This window comes from Triticum aestivum, chromosome 5B (assembly GCF_018294505.1).
Source record: "Triticum aestivum cultivar Chinese Spring chromosome 5B, IWGSC CS RefSeq v2.1, whole genome shotgun sequence".
In the NCBI taxonomy this organism is placed as follows: Eukaryota; Viridiplantae; Streptophyta; class Magnoliopsida; order Poales; family Poaceae; genus Triticum; species Triticum aestivum.
The window spans coordinates 387,583,913-387,603,441 of record NC_057807.1 but is presented as its reverse complement, the minus strand read 5'-3'; the positions used below and the strand labels follow the sequence as shown (position 1 = coordinate 387,603,441).

The 19,529-nt window shown below is 44.6% G+C and overlaps 1 protein-coding gene across 7 annotated transcripts; it reads left to right on the top strand.

The window, feature by feature from the left end:
• The first annotated feature begins 5,286 nt into the window (after positions 1-5,286).
• LOC123111997 (uncharacterized) lies at positions 5,287-18,561 on the top strand. Of its 7 annotated transcripts, none has more exons than XR_006454986.1 (8): positions 5,287-5,547; positions 5,674-5,742; positions 6,762-6,855; positions 7,511-7,920; positions 8,105-8,327; positions 8,410-8,501; positions 17,699-17,820; positions 17,957-18,561. XR_006454986.1 is itself a non-coding variant. In XM_044532892.1 (8 exons), exons 3-7 carry the CDS (start codon positions 6,847-6,849, stop codon positions 17,818-17,820), a joined length of 759 nt encoding a protein of 252 aa, XP_044388827.1. In that variant the 5' UTR covers positions 5,288-5,547; positions 5,674-5,742; positions 6,762-6,846; the 3' UTR covers positions 17,957-18,561. The 7 variants fall into 7 exon arrangements, 3 of the variants coding, with proteins under 3 accessions (XP_044388827.1, XP_044388826.1, XP_044388825.1); XR_006454985.1 differs by having other exon boundaries at positions 17,699-17,838; XR_006454987.1 differs by having other exon boundaries at positions 5,288-5,547; positions 17,711-17,820.
• Positions 18,562-19,529: the final 968 nt, after the last annotated feature.

Below are 19,529 nucleotides of genomic sequence, written 5' to 3'. Positions count from 1 at the left end.
AATTATTCCTCCACCTGATAGCAAGGACCCACCGGACGGGCCACCGTATTTCGCGAAAAAAACGTTTTCCCCCTGACTGCTGGGACCCACCAGCTACATCTTCGCACGCAAGGAAGTGCATTCGAGCATAAAAAATAATTCACCCCTCTGACTGCTGGGACCCACCAGCTACATCTTCGCACGCAAGGAAGTGCCTGACAGTCGGAACCCACCTGGTCGAAGCATACATAGTGTTGTCATTCTGGTCGCGAACGTGTACGTACATACTGGTCGATGTAAACGCGCACGTGTCGTAGTACAGACGCGCACGTAGCATGTACACGTACGTACAGCAGCCAGGGTGCAAGAAAGAAAATACGACCACGTACATACATACGGGCGGGGTCTCGAATGCCTACTCGCACATACGTACAGCCAGGGCTCATGTACACAGCTGGGTCGGAATGGAGAAACTGCGTCGTTGTCGTGTTCATGGGGAGCCAACCGGCTGGGTCGGAACGGAATGCGTCGTATTGTTCATCGGGAGGGACTGGACGGAACAGCCGATGGAAACGAGGCCTGGCGTAACGCAAAACAGAGGAAATGACCTTGTGTTCGACCGGCCACAGTCGAAACGGGGTCATGTTCATCGGGAGGGGTCTGGCGTACCGCAAAACGGAGGAAACAGACTTCTGTTGGACCTCCTACGGTCGAAACGGGGTCCTGTTGATCGGGAGGGGTGTGGCGTACTGCAAAACAGAGGAAACAGACTTGTGTTGGAGCGCTACGGTTGAAACGGGGGTCCTGTTCATCGGGAGGAGTGTGGCGTACCGCAAAACGGGACTCCACGGGATACAGTTCATCTCCACCGTCGACCTCCTCCAGCCTCCACGGGCTACTGTTCATCCACCGTCGACCTCCTCCAGCCTCCACCCGTGACTGTTCATCCACGGGCTCCTGTTCATCTAGCCTCCACCGCGCGCTACTCCACCGGCTATTGTTCAACCAACCCTCTCCACGGGCTCCTGTTCAACCACCCCTCCACAGGCTACTGTTCATCCAGCCCTCCACCGACTACTGTTCAACCAGCCCTCCACGGGGTTGTCCTGTTCATCCAGCCCTCCATGGGGTCCTGTTCATCCAGCCCCAACCGGCTCGATCGATTGGGGTCCTATTCATCCAGAGGCAACCACGGGGTCCTGTTCATCCACCCCCACCGGGAACTGTTCATCCCCCCCCCCCCCCCCCAGCAATGCTCACTGTTCATCCAAACCCCCTAGCAACACTCACTGTTCATCCAGAGGCAGCAACGATCGGCTTCAGTTAGTAGCAGTAGCGAAGGAATCGCTTGATCGCTCGGGTTCAGTAATGCGTAGCCTGCAGTGCAATCGCTCAGGTTCAGTTAGGAGACGCTTCGCTCGGGTTCAGTTAGAGCCCAACACCTCGCACCCACGCGCGTACGGTACGAGAGAAATGTGCATCGCTCGGCCCCCGACCACCCACCATAATCGGGAACTCCCCGGTATTTTCCTCGCCCTCGCTTCTACCATGGTTTTTTCCGTCATGGACGGCCCAAAGAATGTCATGCAGCTGCGTCTCCGGCCCGCCCAGGACGAAAAGCCCATTTTTTGTCATAGAAGTAGGAGCCCACCACATCTATGATGATACCAGGTTTTGTCACAATTATCGTCATAGAAGTGACATAAGTATGACATAATTTTTTTCGTTCGGCCCAAAATGTCACGGATGTGTCTTTTTTTTTGTAGTGAATCGCACCTACGCGATGGATGTTATAGGTCAATCGAGAGGATACGAGATCGGCAACCGTGTGTGTGGGGGGAGGGGTTTTTTTGGCTCTGATTACCAACTGTAATGCCCAGGCGACACTAGGGTTCAAGAGGGCAATTGGGGGCGAGATCAGAGAAGAGAGTAGGTGAGGGAAGAGACCTCAGAGAGAGGGGATTGATCTAATTCACATTCATCGTGCCGGGATAGAGAGTACAACACCCACTTAAGTAAACCTGGCCCTCGAACCACACTTGCTCACACACACACACTTGCTTACATGGGCCATGGCCCAAAACCATGGGAATATAGGTTGGAGCACGCGCGTGGGGGGGGGGACTCTAATTTAGCATCAGAGAAGAAATCATGGTCGCTGCTATGGAAGGTCAAAGTTCCTTCGAAAGTACGAGTTTTTGTTTGGAGACTGTCCCATATGTCTCTACCAACAAGCGCAACGAGGCATGAACAGAAGATGGCAACTAATCCGACATGCTCCATATGTAATGTGGAAAACGACTCTTGGCGACACTCCCTTTTCGATTGTCGGATGGCGCGTTGTGTTTGGGCCTTGGGTGTGAGGAGATCGTCGAAGTTTTACTCTCTAACAAAACGGAAGATGCGAGGTTGTGGCTGTTCTGGCTCTTTGAAACGATGAACCAGCAGGATCTAGCAAGGGTACTCATCTCAGTGTGGGCAATTTGGTGGGCAAGGAGAAGAGCCATACATGATGATGAATTCCAAAGTCCTCTGTCTACTGCGTGCTTCATAAATCGTTACTTGGAGGACCTCGACATAGCTACTGTTCGGAAACCACTCACCAATCCAATACCACCCCAGCAGCGAGTTCATAGGTGGATTGCGCCCGGGTGAAGATGCAGTAAAGATAAATGTTGATGAGGCTATATCCCGCAATGGCAAGGTGGGGGTGGCTGCAGCGATATGCAGGGCCAAGGACGACAATTATTTGGGATCTGCAACAGTAACCTTCGAGGGCCTGGTGGATGTTGCAAGCCTTGAAGCGCACACATGTAATAAGGCTCTTGCTTTGGCGAGGGACCTCAACGTCACACATGCGATCATAGCCTCAGACTGCATGCAAGTAGTGGCGGACATCAATGGGAGAACATTATCTTCATACGCTTTGGTTATAGACGAGATAAAGTAGTCCATGAATGACTTTGTAAAAAATAGTTTTCTTATGAGGGTAGGGAAGCAAATTTGGAAGCACACGCCATTGCAAAGGGGCGGCTTCAGCGTTTTCCTCTGGTCGCCGTATGTGATTAGGGATTTTGCCAGACATTGCTTGTATTGCTCCGACTTTGAACTTTGAATAAATTCCCTAGTTCACCTAAAAAAAGTGCACTCCCTGTTTGTCTAAAAAAAGATGCAGGAGTCACGGAGTCTTGCTGATTTCCCAGCAAGGGAGCCGCCGCGCACGCCACGCATGGACGGGTTCGGGGATCCCCATTGGAGAGCTCCTGTTCAGCGCCTTAGGCACCCGAACAGGTGGCTGACGCCCACTGCAGCTCCTTTTTGGGCCAGCCCGCGATGCACAGCGAACAAATAACTACAGAAAACGCAAAAAAATGGGGCTGCAACCATGATTCGAACTCACAGTGCCACACACTTGGTCATGCTACGCTAACCACTAGAACCATTGCACAACTGTAATTGAAAATAGCACTAAAAATATAGGAACAAACCGTGGCCGCACTATTTAGATTTCTGATCTATTTTAAAAAGAATCGTGAATTAGAAAAAGTTCACCATTTTTGAAGAAAACTACACAAACTTCAAATGAAGAAAAAGTTCATTGATTTTTTCAAAAAACTAATCAATATTGTAAAAAGTTCATCAATTTTGACAAAAAGTTCATCAAGTTTGAAAATTAGTTCATCGATTTTATAAAAAGTTCACAAGTTTGAAGAAATAATTCATCCATTTTAAAAAAAGTTCATCGGGTTAGAGAAATAGTTCATCGATTTTGAAAAAAAGTTCACAAATTTGAAGAAATAATTCATCAATTTTGAAAACATTCATCGAGTTGGGGAAATAGTTCCTAGATTTTTAAAAAGTCCACTCAAAGAAAAAGTTCATCAATTTTGAATAAGTTCATTGAATTTGGAAAGATAATTCATCGATTTTAAAATAAGTTCATACATTTTGAAAAAAAGTTCATCCATTTGGAAAAAGTTCACATATTTATAAAAAAGGAAACGGTAAAAAAAGAAAAAATTGAAGAAACCATTCCAAAAAGAAAAAAAGAGAAAAAGGACAGAAGAAAGAATAATAAAAGAGCGTAAAAGATATAACTAATCACATCAGCTTTGGTTTGGTCGAGTGGTTAGTGCGTCCTACAATGATTCAGAAATCGGCAGTTGAAATCGTAGCGCGGTGGCGTGGGTGCAAGAATCAACAAAATCACTAATTGAGGAATACTCCTTGCAGAGATCACTCCAACTTTCCCAGGTTGCGACAAGTGGCGCGCTGCATGTGCGCCATTTGTCGCAACCTGGGTGTTTTTCCCTTTTTTTCGTAGATCCGTTTATTCAAAACATTTTATCTCTTAAACCATGCGTCCAAATCTCGAACCGCTTTCGTTGTTGGATTCCCCGCGTCGAGATCTTCAAAACTAGATCCCATGTTGATAGGTTTTGTCGAACTTTTTTTTCATGAAAAAAAACCAAACGAAAAAAACCGAACTGGGAACACGAGTTTTTTTCCTTTCCGAAAGAGGCACACCCATGCCTTTGACGAAATCACAACCGTGCCTCTCGCGAAAGAAAAAAAACAGAAAACGTGTTTTTTTTCTTTTTTGAAAGATGCACGCCCGTGCCTCTCGCGGAAGCAAAACCGTACCTCTCGCGAAAGAAAAAAAAGCAGAAAACGCGTTTTTTTCCCTTTCCGAAAGAGGCACGCTGTGCCTCTCGCGGAAGCAAAACCGTGCCTCTCACGAAAGAATTTCGTTTCCGAGGAGGCACAGCCGTGACTCTCGCGAAAAGCACAACTGTGCCTCACGCGGAAGCAAAACCGTGCCTCTGGCGAAAGAAAAAAAAATAGAAAACACGTTTTTTTTCGTTTCCAAAAGGCACGGCCGTGCCTATCGCGAAAACAAAACCGTGACTCTCGCGAAAAATGCGTTTTTTTGCGCAAAAAATTATTTTTTTCGAAAATTATTTTTTGGTCGAAAAGTTAGGGAAGACCGGTGGAAAACCAAAACATAAAAAAAAACCGTTTAAAAAACCAAAAACGCGTGCGGAAAAATAAAAAAAATAAAATCCGGAAGAAGCGCCCAAAGCACGACACGTGACGAATAGCTGAGAGCGAACTAAGTGACGCTGATCGTTGCGAGGCTCCCAAAAGAACGCTCGTTAATTAGTTGCTACCGAGAATCGAAGGAAGGAGCGCCGAATAGCACACCAACAAATTCTCGCAATTGACCTATTAGCGGGCCGCGTAAAATGTAGCCCAACAAAAAGTGCTTCCGGCGTTCTTCTTATATTAAACCTAACAGGCAAAGCCCACGCGGTCCATTCCTTAAGCAAGAGCCTCCAAGCCCCCCGTCGAACCCTAGCTAAGCCGCCGTCGGGACTCCCGACGACGTCGGGCGGCGCTTACCGCAACTCCGCAAGCCAGATCGGGAGCCGCTCGTTGGTCGTGAACGGCCGAGAGAGGCGACCACCTGGCAGGCTCCAGCGAGTAAGGCTGCACGTGAGGAGGCGCTCCGAACCGACGACGAAGAGAAGGCGGCAGGCGGGGAGTGCGTACCCGCATCTTTTACTCGTGAGTTTTCTACTGGCTCCGCCCTCTCGTCCCCATCGTTCGCAATGCTCGTCTCAGTTACTTCTCCTGCCTCTGCGTGCTACCCTGTCTCATATAATGCGGGTTTTTGCTTGGTATTTATGCCAGAGGCTGCTACTCCTCTGGGTCTCCTATAGTTCGGTCTGCAAGATTTCTCTTTGTTTGACTGCGTTCCAGGTACCCTTTATTTGTTCCTATCAATTGTGAGATTATTGTATTTTTCTTGTAATTCTTTGATTGTTTATCATGTGCTTTTATTATTAATGTTTATGTGCTTAATTTGTCCCATTAAGCTACACAAGACTAGTTTCAGGCATATGCTCACTTTAATCAACACTGACTTTAATGCTTTTAATAATGATACAGCTAGCATGGCATTTCTCAAAAATGGTAAGGAATGCTATCTACTTCCTCTGTAAACAAATGTAGGACGTTTTTGTAGTTGAAATTAAACTGCAAAAACGTCTTATATTTGTGTTCAGAGGTAGTACTCCCTCCGTCCGAAAAAGCTTGTCCTCACAAGTTTGGGACAAGATTTTTACTTTTTAATGATACAGAGGGAGTACTTTCTAATGATACAGTTAGCATGCCATTTCTCATGGACAATAAGGAAAGTTCTGGCTGAACCCAGGCACATTGCACCCCCTTATCTAGGCACCATGTTCTAAATCATTATCCATGCATGAACTTTTACTTTTTTTTTGTTTCTCTCAAATAAAACAACCTATGAACTTCAAACTTTACAGGACAATAAAACATGATAATTAAAATATGTTTATTTTTTCGGAATTATTTGTGCATCATAAATATTTAGAATAAATATCTTTTGCTCAAAAAAAATTCTCAGTTTGTATATATATTTTATGCTAGACCAAAAAATCTGAAAGTATCTTCACACATTGTAGTTCTAAATTTCTATTGAACGGGAAAGTTTAAAGTCCATATGTTGTTTTATCTGGGAGAAACAAAAAAGAGAAACTTTCATGTAGTAAATTAGTTGACTAGCACACATCTCAAAGCAATGTTGAAGGGTAAGGATAAGGGGTACAGTGCACTTGGGCTTAGAAAAACTACATACCAATAGCTTGACTTCCACTGCACAACAATCAATAGTTCACTCACTATATTCATCTTTTGAGAAACTATTGTGTTTTCATATATCTAAAGTAAATTATACTTTCTTATTTTGTTTCTAGGGGCTGCTCCACACAACTCATTCACCGAGCTTTGAGTATTATTATTGGAGAGTGCCATTTGAGTTGTAGTTTTGTATTCTGAAATATGCCAGCGGTAAGTTGCATTTTATTATTGTATGTCGACAACTATTTGAGTGAATGCTGTAAGCTCATTAAGAAAGTGTTTCGTCTTCTATATTGTTTATGTAATTAGTACCCCCCCAGTGTCGAAAATGCTCTTATATTATGGGACGGAGGGAGTAGCACTTAATGAATTCAATAGGTTGCACTAATCTTAACTTACTTTTGCCATTCGAATCATATAATTGTGTTTCATTTTGTATGTTAACCAATTGCTTGATGTTTTGATAAGTTAATCTCTTTTCATGTCAAGAGAATAGCATGGTTGAATATGTGATTGGTTCCATAAATTCTTGACATATTCTTATGTTATATTGTTGTTTTGTTAGAATTTATTCGTGGACAACTATAGGAAGTTGTTTATGTAGTCAGTAGTAGTTAATGAAATCAGCAGATCGAACTAATCTTAACTTACTCTTGGCATTCAAATCATTTTTTCTATGTTGACCAATTGCTTGATCTTTTGGTAAGATAATCTCCTTTTATGTGAAGAGAATAGTTTGGTTGAATATGCGATTGGTTCCATAAGTTCTTAAGATATTCTTAGTTATATTGTTTGTTCTGTTAGAATTTATTCGTGGACAACAATATAAAGAAGTTTAAAAGTTCAATATATTTTAAATTTGCAGGTTAGAAGTTTCAGTGCTGAGGTTTTTAAAGGCGTACACGATATTATATCACCCTCGCTTGTTCAGTTAGCAGTTTTTGGCAAGGAAGATGATGAACCAGTGCAACTTGGTACAGGTCTTGTCTTAGCTTGCACACGCGAGTATATTGGAGTAATTACAACTATTGGCTGTGATCCGGCGGAAGGATATACTGTCGCTGCAAGATTTGGTGACCAAAATGATTTGGACGCCAAAGTTGTAATGAGAAGTGGACCACTGTATGGTTTGATCATATTGGGTTCTGATCTTAAGGCTAAACCATGCCTCGCTCCACGTTTCTATGATGGAGAAACTTTGAGTTCTGGGCCGGTGTTTGCTGTTGGGTGTCAGGGTTTCTACAAGGATATTATTATAGTTTCTGGATTGATTGGGTATTACTTCTATTTGTGTTCTCTTGTTGATTAGAGTGCTGTTGGAACTTTTATTAATTTGGGTTAAAGTCATAAAGACTGTTCAAATATGAATCCATCAACAAAAATTTCATCAAAAGATTCTAATGAACGACAATTTTATCTATATTTGATTTTATTCTTCTAAAATCCATCAACATTGCAGTGTTAATGTCTGTAAAAAGTGGGTGGAAGGAAGAAAACTATCGACACTTGTCCACACATGTCAGATTGGAGATGGGTTAATTGGAGCCCCAGTTCTTAATCGAGGTGGCGAGGTTGTTGGGATCAATGTTGCTCGCACACGTCAGACATCGCAAATTAATTATGCAGTGAAGATGGAAGAGTTCAGAAACATGCTGGCAGAGTTAGTTGGCACCGAATACAAGGTACTAATAGGTGTTTCTTCTCTTTTTTGGACAATATACTTTTATGGCCATTTTTTAATCAATTTATTGTATATTTTGGCAGCCGGAGACTGGACTTGCAAGACTTCTGACATTATTCAATGAGAAAATATCTGAATTTGGATCAACAACGGGAAAGCATGGTGTGAAAAGAAAGTATGTCCTTTATCTCCTATATTGCATTGTTGGCTTTTTATTGGGTGTCACTCGGATATTCTCTAATTTAATAGCACAAAGAGTTTCTAGTCTGTATAGTCATAAAATTAGCGCCGACAAAAGCGTGGTGGCACACGCCGCGCCTGAAGTAGAAATACCTCTGCAATACATGATGAGGAAACAATATCCTATCAATATTCTATGTGTGAAAGTGAAACGAAATCTTATATATAGATGCATAGACATAGATTTATCTTCCATCGTACACCGTCGTGTGCTTGATTCTCTCACTAAGATTTTTGAACAGTGGCAAGCCACCCAGAAGACCAAGTTGAAGATTGTAAGGGATGGTCCATATGGCATAAAACAACATTCCAAGCTTTGCATGTGGCGCCACTTAGCAATTGTAAAAAACTCGCCTGCTGGTTAGAAAAAATGCTCCTCCACACAAAACAGTCCAAGTCCACAGAAGATCATATCAGAGGGAAAAAATTATCAGTTTTCCTAATATTTTGCTTGAGTTCAAGTCTGAACGATTGTGTATAGATGTAGCTCCCCACAGTAGCTTATCAGATTGATCTATCAACCTAATTTAGGAATAAGTTCCTGCATATAGAACTGCAGAAATAAAGAACATAATAATACAAACAAAGAAATCATGATTCCTGTTCGTCTAGTTCATTTCCAATTTCCCTGACATAAGTTGAGCTTAAATACCTATGGCCTAAGCATGTTCAACAGAACTGCTCTCTTTTCCTTCACTTGACCTAGATCAGGTTGATCGGCATGGTGAGGCCATCAACAGCAGTCTGGTATAGGTCTCGTGCTAGTGTTGTCCCAGGAGGTTGTGCTGCAACCATCAATGGATATATCATCATTAATAAATCAACCTATCACAATGTAATATCGGTGATTAGAAGTCAAACAATCCGACATTCAGATGGCAGACGTTAGTGTTAGATAATTGCATCTTGTACTTTAATGACCGTATGCTTCTTAGTTGACATCATGGTGGGATTGTGTCGCTGTCATATTTATGGCCTCGGCGAACTCATTAGCACCAGAAGAGTCGGCTGAAGCATATTTGTTCAGTCAGCACTTCAAAATTGCTGAAGCTATTAATTACTCTAATTAGCATCTCGACTTAGGCATTTAATATGATCAGCCAGGGAGAGATGCAAATACCGATTATCTTCATGGGTCCCATGATCTTGAAATCAGATCAAGTAAGTATTTTGATGTAAGATTAGCATCCTTTCAATGAATATTTTCTAACTTCATCAACCTGGAAGTGTAGATGTATATTCATGTCAGCACGAGTGCACGACAATCATTAACCATTGAATGGAGCAGCACTTGCATACTATTTATTTCTTCAGCGGACAATATAGTTTTATACTGAATTTGGTAACTTGTTGAAGGTTCAGAGAAATAGTTCACAACTACTAACATTGATAACTCTTTTGTGCTTTGATGGAAAGCTGGGTTAGAGCTTTAGAGGATATATCAAGTCTGAAAAAACTTACGTTAATTTTAATGAGCATAGTAATAATTCATACATGCACCACACCTTAAATCATAGTGTCACCAGCTCACGAAACTACATAGAGAGTCGTCTGCTGAATGGCATCATACTTCCAGCTAGTAAACATGAGAATGCCAGCTACCAGCTCAGGGCAATCTGTTTCCATCCTACCTATCAGCATGTACAATTCTCCGCACAGGCGACCAACCTTGAAAAATAAACAAACCCATCAGACAGAGAACAAATCACAACTTGGCGCCCTGTCCCTTGCCTACAGCAGCCATGACCCATGAGGCAATATGGGTGCTTTGCTGTCTGACTGCAACAGTGCAAGATTGATATTGCTTGTCTGGCCAAAAAAGTCAATTTCTTGGAAAATTAAAGGAATCTGGAAGAGAGGATAGGATGGAAGCTTGTTCATCAGTTGCTGGATGGAATAGAACATATAGATGCTTAATCATTAGTAATTACTGCCTCTGTAAACTAATATAAGACATTTTAGATCACTAAACTAGTGCCCTAAAACGCCATATTTATTTACAGAGGAAGTACCTTGCTCTTCTGAGCGGCGATGTAGGCGCTAACACCCGGCACTACACATGGAAGTACTACACAACCTTAAGAAGTACACTAGTAGAGCCACTGAATTCATCAATCATATCTTCGAGACTGCCAAAGTTCTTCGAGCCTAAACATGGAAGTACTACACAACCTTAAGAAGCACACTAATAGGTTCGTGTTCCTGGAACTCCATTCTTTTCATATAACTTGAATGCAACTGGGACATAGATACTGCTCAAACTTTTGGCTATGAGCTTGTCCAAACCTGATTTTAGAATTAGGACGGTTCAGTTTAGCTCTGACCTATATAACCTAGATCAGAGGAACATCCAAGCATTGCAGTTACAGAAAGGGGTATCAGCACAGCAGTTGTAATTAATCCCAGGAATTAGTCTCAGTTGTGTTTTCAGAGATATGCATGCAAAATTTCAGTTATCAATTGAATATAGAATGTCAACAGCCAATGTTCTTAGGTAAAATGATTCCTTAGAGACATGTGCTTGTGAGGCTAATCTTGCATATGTGATAAAATCTTTATACACCGCATGATGGTTGTGTGTGTGGAGATTTATCATTATAAAAAGAAGGTCATGGTTGTTGCCTTAGAATGTTTTCCTAGAAATGTATTACACGTAGCTTCTCGGATGGAGGTGCCTATCTGAATGCAACCATCTACCTTCCATCTGTATCTTCTGACAAACACAATTCATATTGTACCTTTGAATAATCAAAGTAGTCCTAATTAAATGTTTTCAAGGCGGTAAGGCGAGGAGGCAAGGCCCTGGGGGGCGCCTAAGCGCTAAGGCATAAGGCAAGGGGGCGCCTTACAGAGTTCTAAGCAGCAGAATATAGTAGAATTTGGTAGGCAGAGTGGGCTCTTTGCTGTTGCAGGTTACTGGTTGCTGCTGTACTGGAGACGAGGAGAATGAGGAGTTGCTGGAGAGGATTTGCTGCAGAGGAGGGAGCAGATCTGCTGGAGAGATGGAGGTGTGTGTGTGGATTGGGGTGGGGTCTCTCTCTCTCTCTCTCTCTCTCTCTCTCTCTCTCTCCTCTTACCTGTTGGTACCAACAGCATCTCTGTTTTCTCGCCTAAAACTGCTCCCCTGCCTGCCTGGTAAGCTCAAGGCATCCAATATGGACCAGGGCGTCAACCTGGACGCCTAAGCAGACGCTTCAGATGCCTTAAAGCTTAAGTGGTTGTTTGGATACCAAGAATTAGATTTGAGCTTTTAGAAAACCAGGTTTAGTTAGTTTTTCTCTTAAAGTAAGTCTATGGAATTCCATATTTGGATGGGGAAAATAACCAAGGATAGATACGTCATTCAATGACAAAGCGGCTTCGTCAAGTTCCCTCCAATCAATCTGGATGTGTAGGGTTCATGCCCCGACCATGAGGGTTGAGCCAATGCAACATGCACTGGTTGCTCCTTCCTCCATGTGGCCATGCCACCAATGTTTTCGAGTCGATGAGTCGACGAGTCGCTCAGGGGGGGGGGGGGGGGGCGACTCTAGACTAGTCTAGACTCATGGTCGATGAGTCGACATGGCGACGAGTCGACCTGAGTTAAGCAGCAGCCAGGGGAGGAGCACAAGTGCTCAACAGCAGCAGCAGCAACAAGGGGAGGGGCACACCAGCAGCCACATCAACCAGGGGAGGAGGGGAGGAGCACAACAGCAAGAACAACAACCAGGGGAGGGGAGGAGCACAGTAGCAGGGGAGGAGGAGAGGAGCACACCATAGGAGGGGAGGAGCAGAACAGCAGCAGGGGCAACCAGGGGTGGCGGCTGGAGAGGGTTCGATCGGGGGAGGGGGTGGGGGATGATCGATCTAGGTTTCCAGGGGAGATGGGCCGGCCCATATAACAGTTGGGCTCAATTTAAGTGAGTCGCTCGACCCAGAAAGAGCGACTAGTCGTGACTAGTCGAGACTAGTCGCTCGAGTCGCTCGACTCATGCCAGGAGTCGAGTCGAGAGTTTGAGTCGAACCTGGAGCAGCGACTCATCGACTAGTCGTCGACTAGTCGCGATTAGTCGAACGACTCGAAAACAGAGCATGCCACACGGCGACCGTCATGTCCAAGCGGCTGCGGAGTTACAACATCGCCTCTTCTCATGCATGCAGATGATGCGTCTCTGTGCCAGACGACGACAGGCACGTTCGGGCGCCGAGCAGCGAGGTCGCCCAACCATGCCGACTTCTGGGGTCGCCTTGCTCGTGCCTAGAGAGGACGCCGTGGTGCTCGTGACGGGTCTTCATGCCACACGTGATGGCCACTTTCAGAGCGGCGAGCTCGCCCAACCGTGCGGACTTCTGATGTCACCTCGCTCGTGCCTACGGAGGATGCGCTGCTCGTGATGTGATGCGTCGCCATGCCACACGACGACGACCACATCCTGTCCCCTAGTGGCGAGCTCGTCTCCGACTTCCGCCGCGTCGTCATGCTCGTGCGTGGACGTCCCGGTGCTCGTGATGTGTCGTCGTGCCACATGACGATGGCCACGTTCAGGTCATCTCTCCTGTTCAATGAATGTCGCCGTCGTGTTCTTAGAAAACTGGTTTATACAAAAATGTCAATTAGTCGTTTTTCTATAAGCTGGGTTTTTGGGCTTTTGGAGAACTCGGTTTTCTATATCTATGATTCGGTTAGACAATCCAAACAGGATTTTAGTTTACACCAGAAATCAAGTTTATCGAAAACCAGTTCTCTATAAACTTTGCTATCCAAACAACCCCTAAGGCGGACGCCTTACGCAGGTACCTAAGGCAAGCTGGATGCCTTGAGCTTGCAGGGCGCCTTGACGCCTAAGCGTCGCCTGCCTTACGGACGCCTTAAAAACAATGCTAATTATAAGAAATTTGTTAACCAGTAACCATAAAAAGAGAGCGGAAGATCTATCTATATATTAAGGGACTAACAAACTGCAACGCTTGCAAGATAAATGTATCATGCAAATGAAAACAAAAGCGTAAAAAATTGCATAGCAAATTCAGAAATATGTTTGCTTACACATTGGTTAACCGTCCAGCCTAATAAATACTTAGTGGAAAATTTGTCATGAAAATAGAGAATATTATCTTCATCAATTCATGTATTACCCCACAGTATGCCACAAAAGATGCAAAAAGAATGGCTCACCTCCATCAAAGTATAAATTAACACCTATAATTCTAGTATAAACCTCAGGATATACCAATTTTCTGTCATCTTTTTAGTAACAATATAAAAACCGAAATAAGATGGAAGGACCTCTACCAACGGTTAGGCATGAAGGAAGGTGAAAGGGACATCTATAAGATGGCTAAGGTCCGGGAGAGGAAGACGAGGGATATTGGCCAAGTCAAATGCATCAAGGACGGAGCAGGCCAACTCTTGGTGAAGGACGAGGAGATTAAGCATAGATGGCGGGAGTACTTCGGCCAGCTGTTCAATGGGGAGAATGACAGTTCTACCATTGAACTGGGCGACTCCTTTGATGAGACCAGCATGCGTTTTGTGCGGCGCATCCAGGAGTCTGAGGTGAAGGAGGCTTTAAAAAGGATGAAAGGAGGCAAGGCGATGGGCCCTGATTGTATCCCCATTGAGGTGTGGAAAGGTCTCGGGGACATAGCGATAGTATGGCTAACCAAGCTTTTCAACCTCATTTTTCGGGCAAACAAGATGCCAGAAGAATGGAGACGGAGTATGTTAGTACCAATCTTCAAGAACAAGGGGGATGTTCAGAGTTGTACTAATTACCGTGGAATTAAGCTGATGAGCCATACAATGAAGCTATGGGAGAGAGTCATTGAGCACCGCTTAAGAAGAATGACAAGCGTGACCAAAAATCAGTTTGGTTTCATGCCTGGGAGGTCGACCATGGAAGCCATTTTCTTGGTACGATAACTTATGGAGAGATATAGGGAGCAAAAGAAGGACTTGCATATGGTGTTCATTGACTTGGAGAAGGCCTATGATAAGATACCGCAGAATGTCATGTGGTGGGCCTTGGAGAAACACAAAGTTCTAGCAAAGTACATTACCCTCATCAAGGACATGTACGATAATGTTGTGACAAGTGTTCGAACAAGTGATGTCGACACCGATGACTTCCCGATTAAGATAGGACTGCATCAGGGGTTAGCTTTGAGCCCTTATCTTTTTGCATTGGTGATGGATGAGGTCACAAGGGATATACAAGGAGATATCCCATGGTGTATGCTCTTTGCGGATGATGTGGTGCTAGTTGATGATAGTCGGACGGGGGTAAATAGGAAGTTAGAGTTATGGAGACAAACCTTGGAATCGAAAGGGTTTAGGCTTAGTAGAACTAAAACCGAGTACATGATGTGCGGTTTCAGTACTACTAGGTGTGAGGAGGAGGAGGAGGTTAGCCTTGATGGCCAGGTGGTACCTCGGAAGGACACCTTTCGGTATTTGGGGTCAATGTTGCAGGAGGATGGGGGTATTGATGAAGATGTGAACCATCGAATCAAAGCCGGATGGATGAAGTGGCGCCAAGCTTCTGGCATTCTCTGTGACAAGAGAGTGCCACAAAAGCTAAAAGGCAAGTTCTACAGGACGGCGGTTCGACCCGCAATGTTGTATGGCGCGGAGTGTTGGCCGACTAAAAGGCGACATGTTCAACAGTTAGGTGTGGCGGAGATGCGTATGTTGAGATGGATGTGTGGCCACACGAGGAAGGATCGAGTCCGGAATGATGATATACGAGATAGAGTTGGGGTAGCACCAATTGAGGAGAAGCTTGTCCAACATCGTCTGAGATGGTTTGGGCATATTCAGCGCAGGCCTCCAGAAGCTCCAGTGCATACCGGACGGCTAAAGCGTGCGGAGAATGTCAAGAGAGGGCGGGGTCGACCGAATTTGACATGGGAGGAGTCCGTTAAGAGAGACCTGAAGGATTGGAGTATCGCCAAAGAGCTAGCTATGGACAGGGGTGCGTGGAAGCTTGCTATCCATGTGCCAGAGCCATGAGTTGGTTGCGAGATCTTATGGGTTTCACCTCTAGCCTACCCCAACTTGTTTGGGACTAAAGGCTTTGTTGTTGTATAAAAACCGAAATAAAATAGTGTATGTGTTCGGTAGTATTTTGAGCCAAGTACATAATTTCAGCATAAGGTCTCTTTCTTCTAGAACTTACACGGATTGCCAGTACCATCCACTTAACTGATTTCATCTTCCATATCTCATAAATTTTTAGGCACTTGGTTCAGTTATGTAGACATGGCATTTTCATTGCCAGTTTCTAGCAGAGACAGGGGACGCTTGAGTCATTGTAATAATCAGGCTGAAAACATCTGGGAATCCACATAGCAACTACTATTCAGTTTATGCAAGCAAGTACATATTTGGATTGGCACATGGCCTAACCTTATAGCATGGTATTTTTGTCGATGTGATTGCTTTCTTAGAGAATTTTTAACAGATGATTCTCCAAGCAGTTTGATTATCCTACAACCTGCACATATGAGCATCATCTCATATATAACACAATAGAGATTTGAACAGTAATCAACATGAAAGTGTCTGATAGTTAACCACACGATAAAATGTAGAAACATACCTGATTTGTTAGTTAGCATAGTCTTTGCTTCAGTTACCTATCTCACAACAGCGGACAGTTGAAAAACTGCAAGAACAGAACACACAAGTGATTGTGGTACAGATAATTCAGAGAAAGAAGCAGCACAAATAGGAATTTCCCTCTGCTAGCTATACATGTTTACTGCTAAAAAAAAACCTTTGCAAGCTTAGATGACTGAATTCTGTCAGGCTAGTCCGATCTATCCCTCAGCTATGTCCACATAGGAGTTCACTTTGGTATCAAGTTTGGCGGTGTGGAGGTGTCCTGCCCTCATAATCTGGCACGTAGAGGCCCGCCGACTGCAGCATGGGCGAAAGTACGGGTGGAGGGAGCTATGGCACGTACATAACATGCGCACCAGGTGACCTCCGTTGGCTTCATTCTCCGCTCTATGCCCCCCGACATCGTCCTGTAGGCAAGAGATGAAGTCGAAGAGATCGTCCTATGGGCAAGGGATGGACTCCCAAGAAACCAGAGATGAGACAGTGAGACACAAGAGAAAAATTACCTGCAGTTCATCTCTCGCCGGCAAGCATCACCACCGTCGTAGTGCATAGCTAACATGACATATCACCATTCATCGATGCATCCTCCCAAATTGCATCTTACTTCCTTGAAAGGGAGGAAGAGAGGGGTCAGGGAGGTGAGGAGACCTATGGATCCAATGCGATGCGAGATCAGGACGACATTGGCGAATACCGCGTTGGTGGTGTTTATCACTGCTACACCGAGATCGTCGAGCAGCGGTTGAGAGGCAAAAAACTGCGGTGATTTGGTTGAGATAGAGGCGGGAGAGGCAGCACTGATTGACGACGGCAGAGCTTAACGGTGGAGGTGACGTCGCGGTCTGCGCCCAGGACTGGATCGGGGCAAATGGAGTTGTGGATTGTTTTTTTTTCTTTGATGTGGAAGATGGGGATTGCTTGTTATAGGTACAGAAAAAAGCGGTGGGGCGGTCGCACCTCTAGATATTTTCATTTGATTCCAGAACATGCCACACATAGGAACAGGAAGCAGTAAAATGATTAGAGTCCAAAAGACGTTGCAATGATGAAAACACACTCCACCCTCCCTCCCCCCCTCCCCCCTCTCTCTCATTGGAACCTTTGTTATGAACCTTCCTTAGCAGCTTAGCACTTCAATTACTATAGGTGGGTTAGGAAGGGGTTACCATCTCATCTATGTCAAACTGTCAATTATATCAGTATCACCCTGTAACCTGTATCATATCTGCTTGTTGATGGAAGACATTCTGCCAAAATAATCACCACCATATTTTGTACTCCCTCCATTCCTAAATACAAGTCTTTTTAGAGATTCCACTATAGACTACATACGGAGCAAAATGAGTGAACCTATACTCTAAAAGGCGTCTATATACATCCGAATGTAGTCTATAGTAGAATCTCTAAAAGGACTTGTATTTAGGAACGGAGGGAGTAGATGACAGGGATCTTGCTTCCCTTGCCTTCTCCTTGAGTAGGGGCAGCTGCTTATGTACATTGCCTGACCGCTTATTTACTGGAAGTTTTTTATGCAGCCAAAACTCTACGCTTCTCCCTGAGTATGGGCATCTGCTTATGTACATTGCCTGACCGCTTATTTACTGGAAGTTTTTTATGCAGCCAAAACTCTACCGCTTCTCCCTGAGTATGGGCATCTGCTTATGTACATCGCCTGACCGCTTATTTACTGGAAGTTTTTTAAGATGCATCCAGAACTCTACCGCTTCTGATAGATCATTAAACTCATCGTACTTCTAACCCAGATATCTTTTTGGTTCCAGGTTGGAACACACTTCGAGACAATAATCTGAAGACAGTGAAATGTGGTACTTTTGGTTCCTATAAAGCTTCTTATAATCATCTGGAATAATCTGAAGACAGTGATACCTATTATTGCGGAAGTGATGGTAGGAACATATATGCTCTTGCAATGTCACAATCAAATGGCCTCAGTGAACTACAAACATAAGCTGGCTCACCTAATTTCCTTCTCATGCCAATTGTTAACGTCTATTATAATATCAACCCAGAAAATTTGGCGATTGGCACATTCTCTGGAGTGATATCAGGATATGCATTAAAAATAGGGGCTGTGATTGTCCTGAATACTGATATCAAGGCGGTGAATAGGTTGCTGTAGTGAGCTCCTATTTTGTAAGCAACGCTGTGATAGATGGATATGCATTAAAAACGCAAGCTGTTGCCGTGGCGGTATTGGGTAGTCTTTTGGTTTTTGCCTTTGTTCTTCTGGCTTCTGCAAAAAAAAAAGAACTTTGTTCTTCTGGCAGCGTGTATGCCTTGTTGCTTAGTGTTGAACCAGCCTACTGTGTACCTTGCCTGTAAAACACGATTGTTTGCCTTGTATAAGCAGACATACCTTCCAGCTTGCATTTTCTCAAAAAAAAGAAAACGTTTCTGGAGGTGTCTCAGACCGGCCGAAATCACTATTCTGACCTTTTCAGCAACCTTTGCCACAAAGTGAACTCGACATGAAAGTATTTCACAATTTGATCCTTTTAGCAACGTCACAGCCCGTGGCGTTTCTTTTCCATATAAAAACGCCGAAGTAGCTCGCGTTTCAGACCCACATACGAACGCCAAGCTAGCTAGCGCTTCCGACCCACATAGAAACGCCAAGCACGTTGGCGTTGCCTCCCAGGCCGAAACGCCATGATTCTTGCGTTTGTAGAATGTCTTGGCGCTGCTCGCGCCAGGCCCAGGAGGAGCGAGGCACAGCCGCGCAGCTCTCGCTCTGCGACGGCCACGACCGTATCGCCTTTTGAATCACGAAGAGATGGTTAGATGACAATACTCCTTAGTACGTAGGTTCCATGGAACAGATTAAGCTGAAAGAGAATAAGGGCCGATGCACGAGCCTGCCGAGGTTGATCCGGCCGACCTCTTACCACGAGGAGAAAATGCATGCGCGAATCTGTATGTGTTGGCCACATCAGCCTTCAGCTTTCGGCCCCGGCCGCGAGCATTTGCATCTGGGATATCTCTCTCGCTCCTGAGTGCACGTTCGCCCGCCAGCTCGCGTGGCATCGGCCGCCGCCACACGTACATCAGGAGGAATGAATAACCGTTCGATCCACCGGAATGCGGAAGCAGTGCCTACAAACGCCAATGGTCATGGCGTTTCGGCCTGAGCGGCAACGCCAATGTGCTTGGCGTTTTCATGTGGGTCGGAACCGCTAGCTAGCTTGGCGTTCGTATGTGGGTCTAAAACGCGAGTTACTTCGGCGTTTTTATATGGAGAAGAAACGTCACGGGTTGTGTCGTTGCTAAAAGGGTCAGATTGTGAAATACTTTCATGTCAAGTTCATTTTGTGATAAAAATTGTTGAAAAGGTCA

Excerpts from the sequence above, each read along its gene's own strand:
- LOC123111997 (XM_044532890.1), top strand. Across the intron at positions 7,921-8,104 it reads ATAGTTTCTGGATTGATTGG|TGTTAATGTCTGTAAAAAGT; the intron begins GTATTACTTCTA and ends TCAACATTGCAG. Across the intron at positions 8,502-17,956 it reads AAGCATGGTGTGAAAAGAAA|GTTGGAACACACTTCGAGAC; the intron begins GTATGTCCTTTA and ends TTTTGGTTCCAG.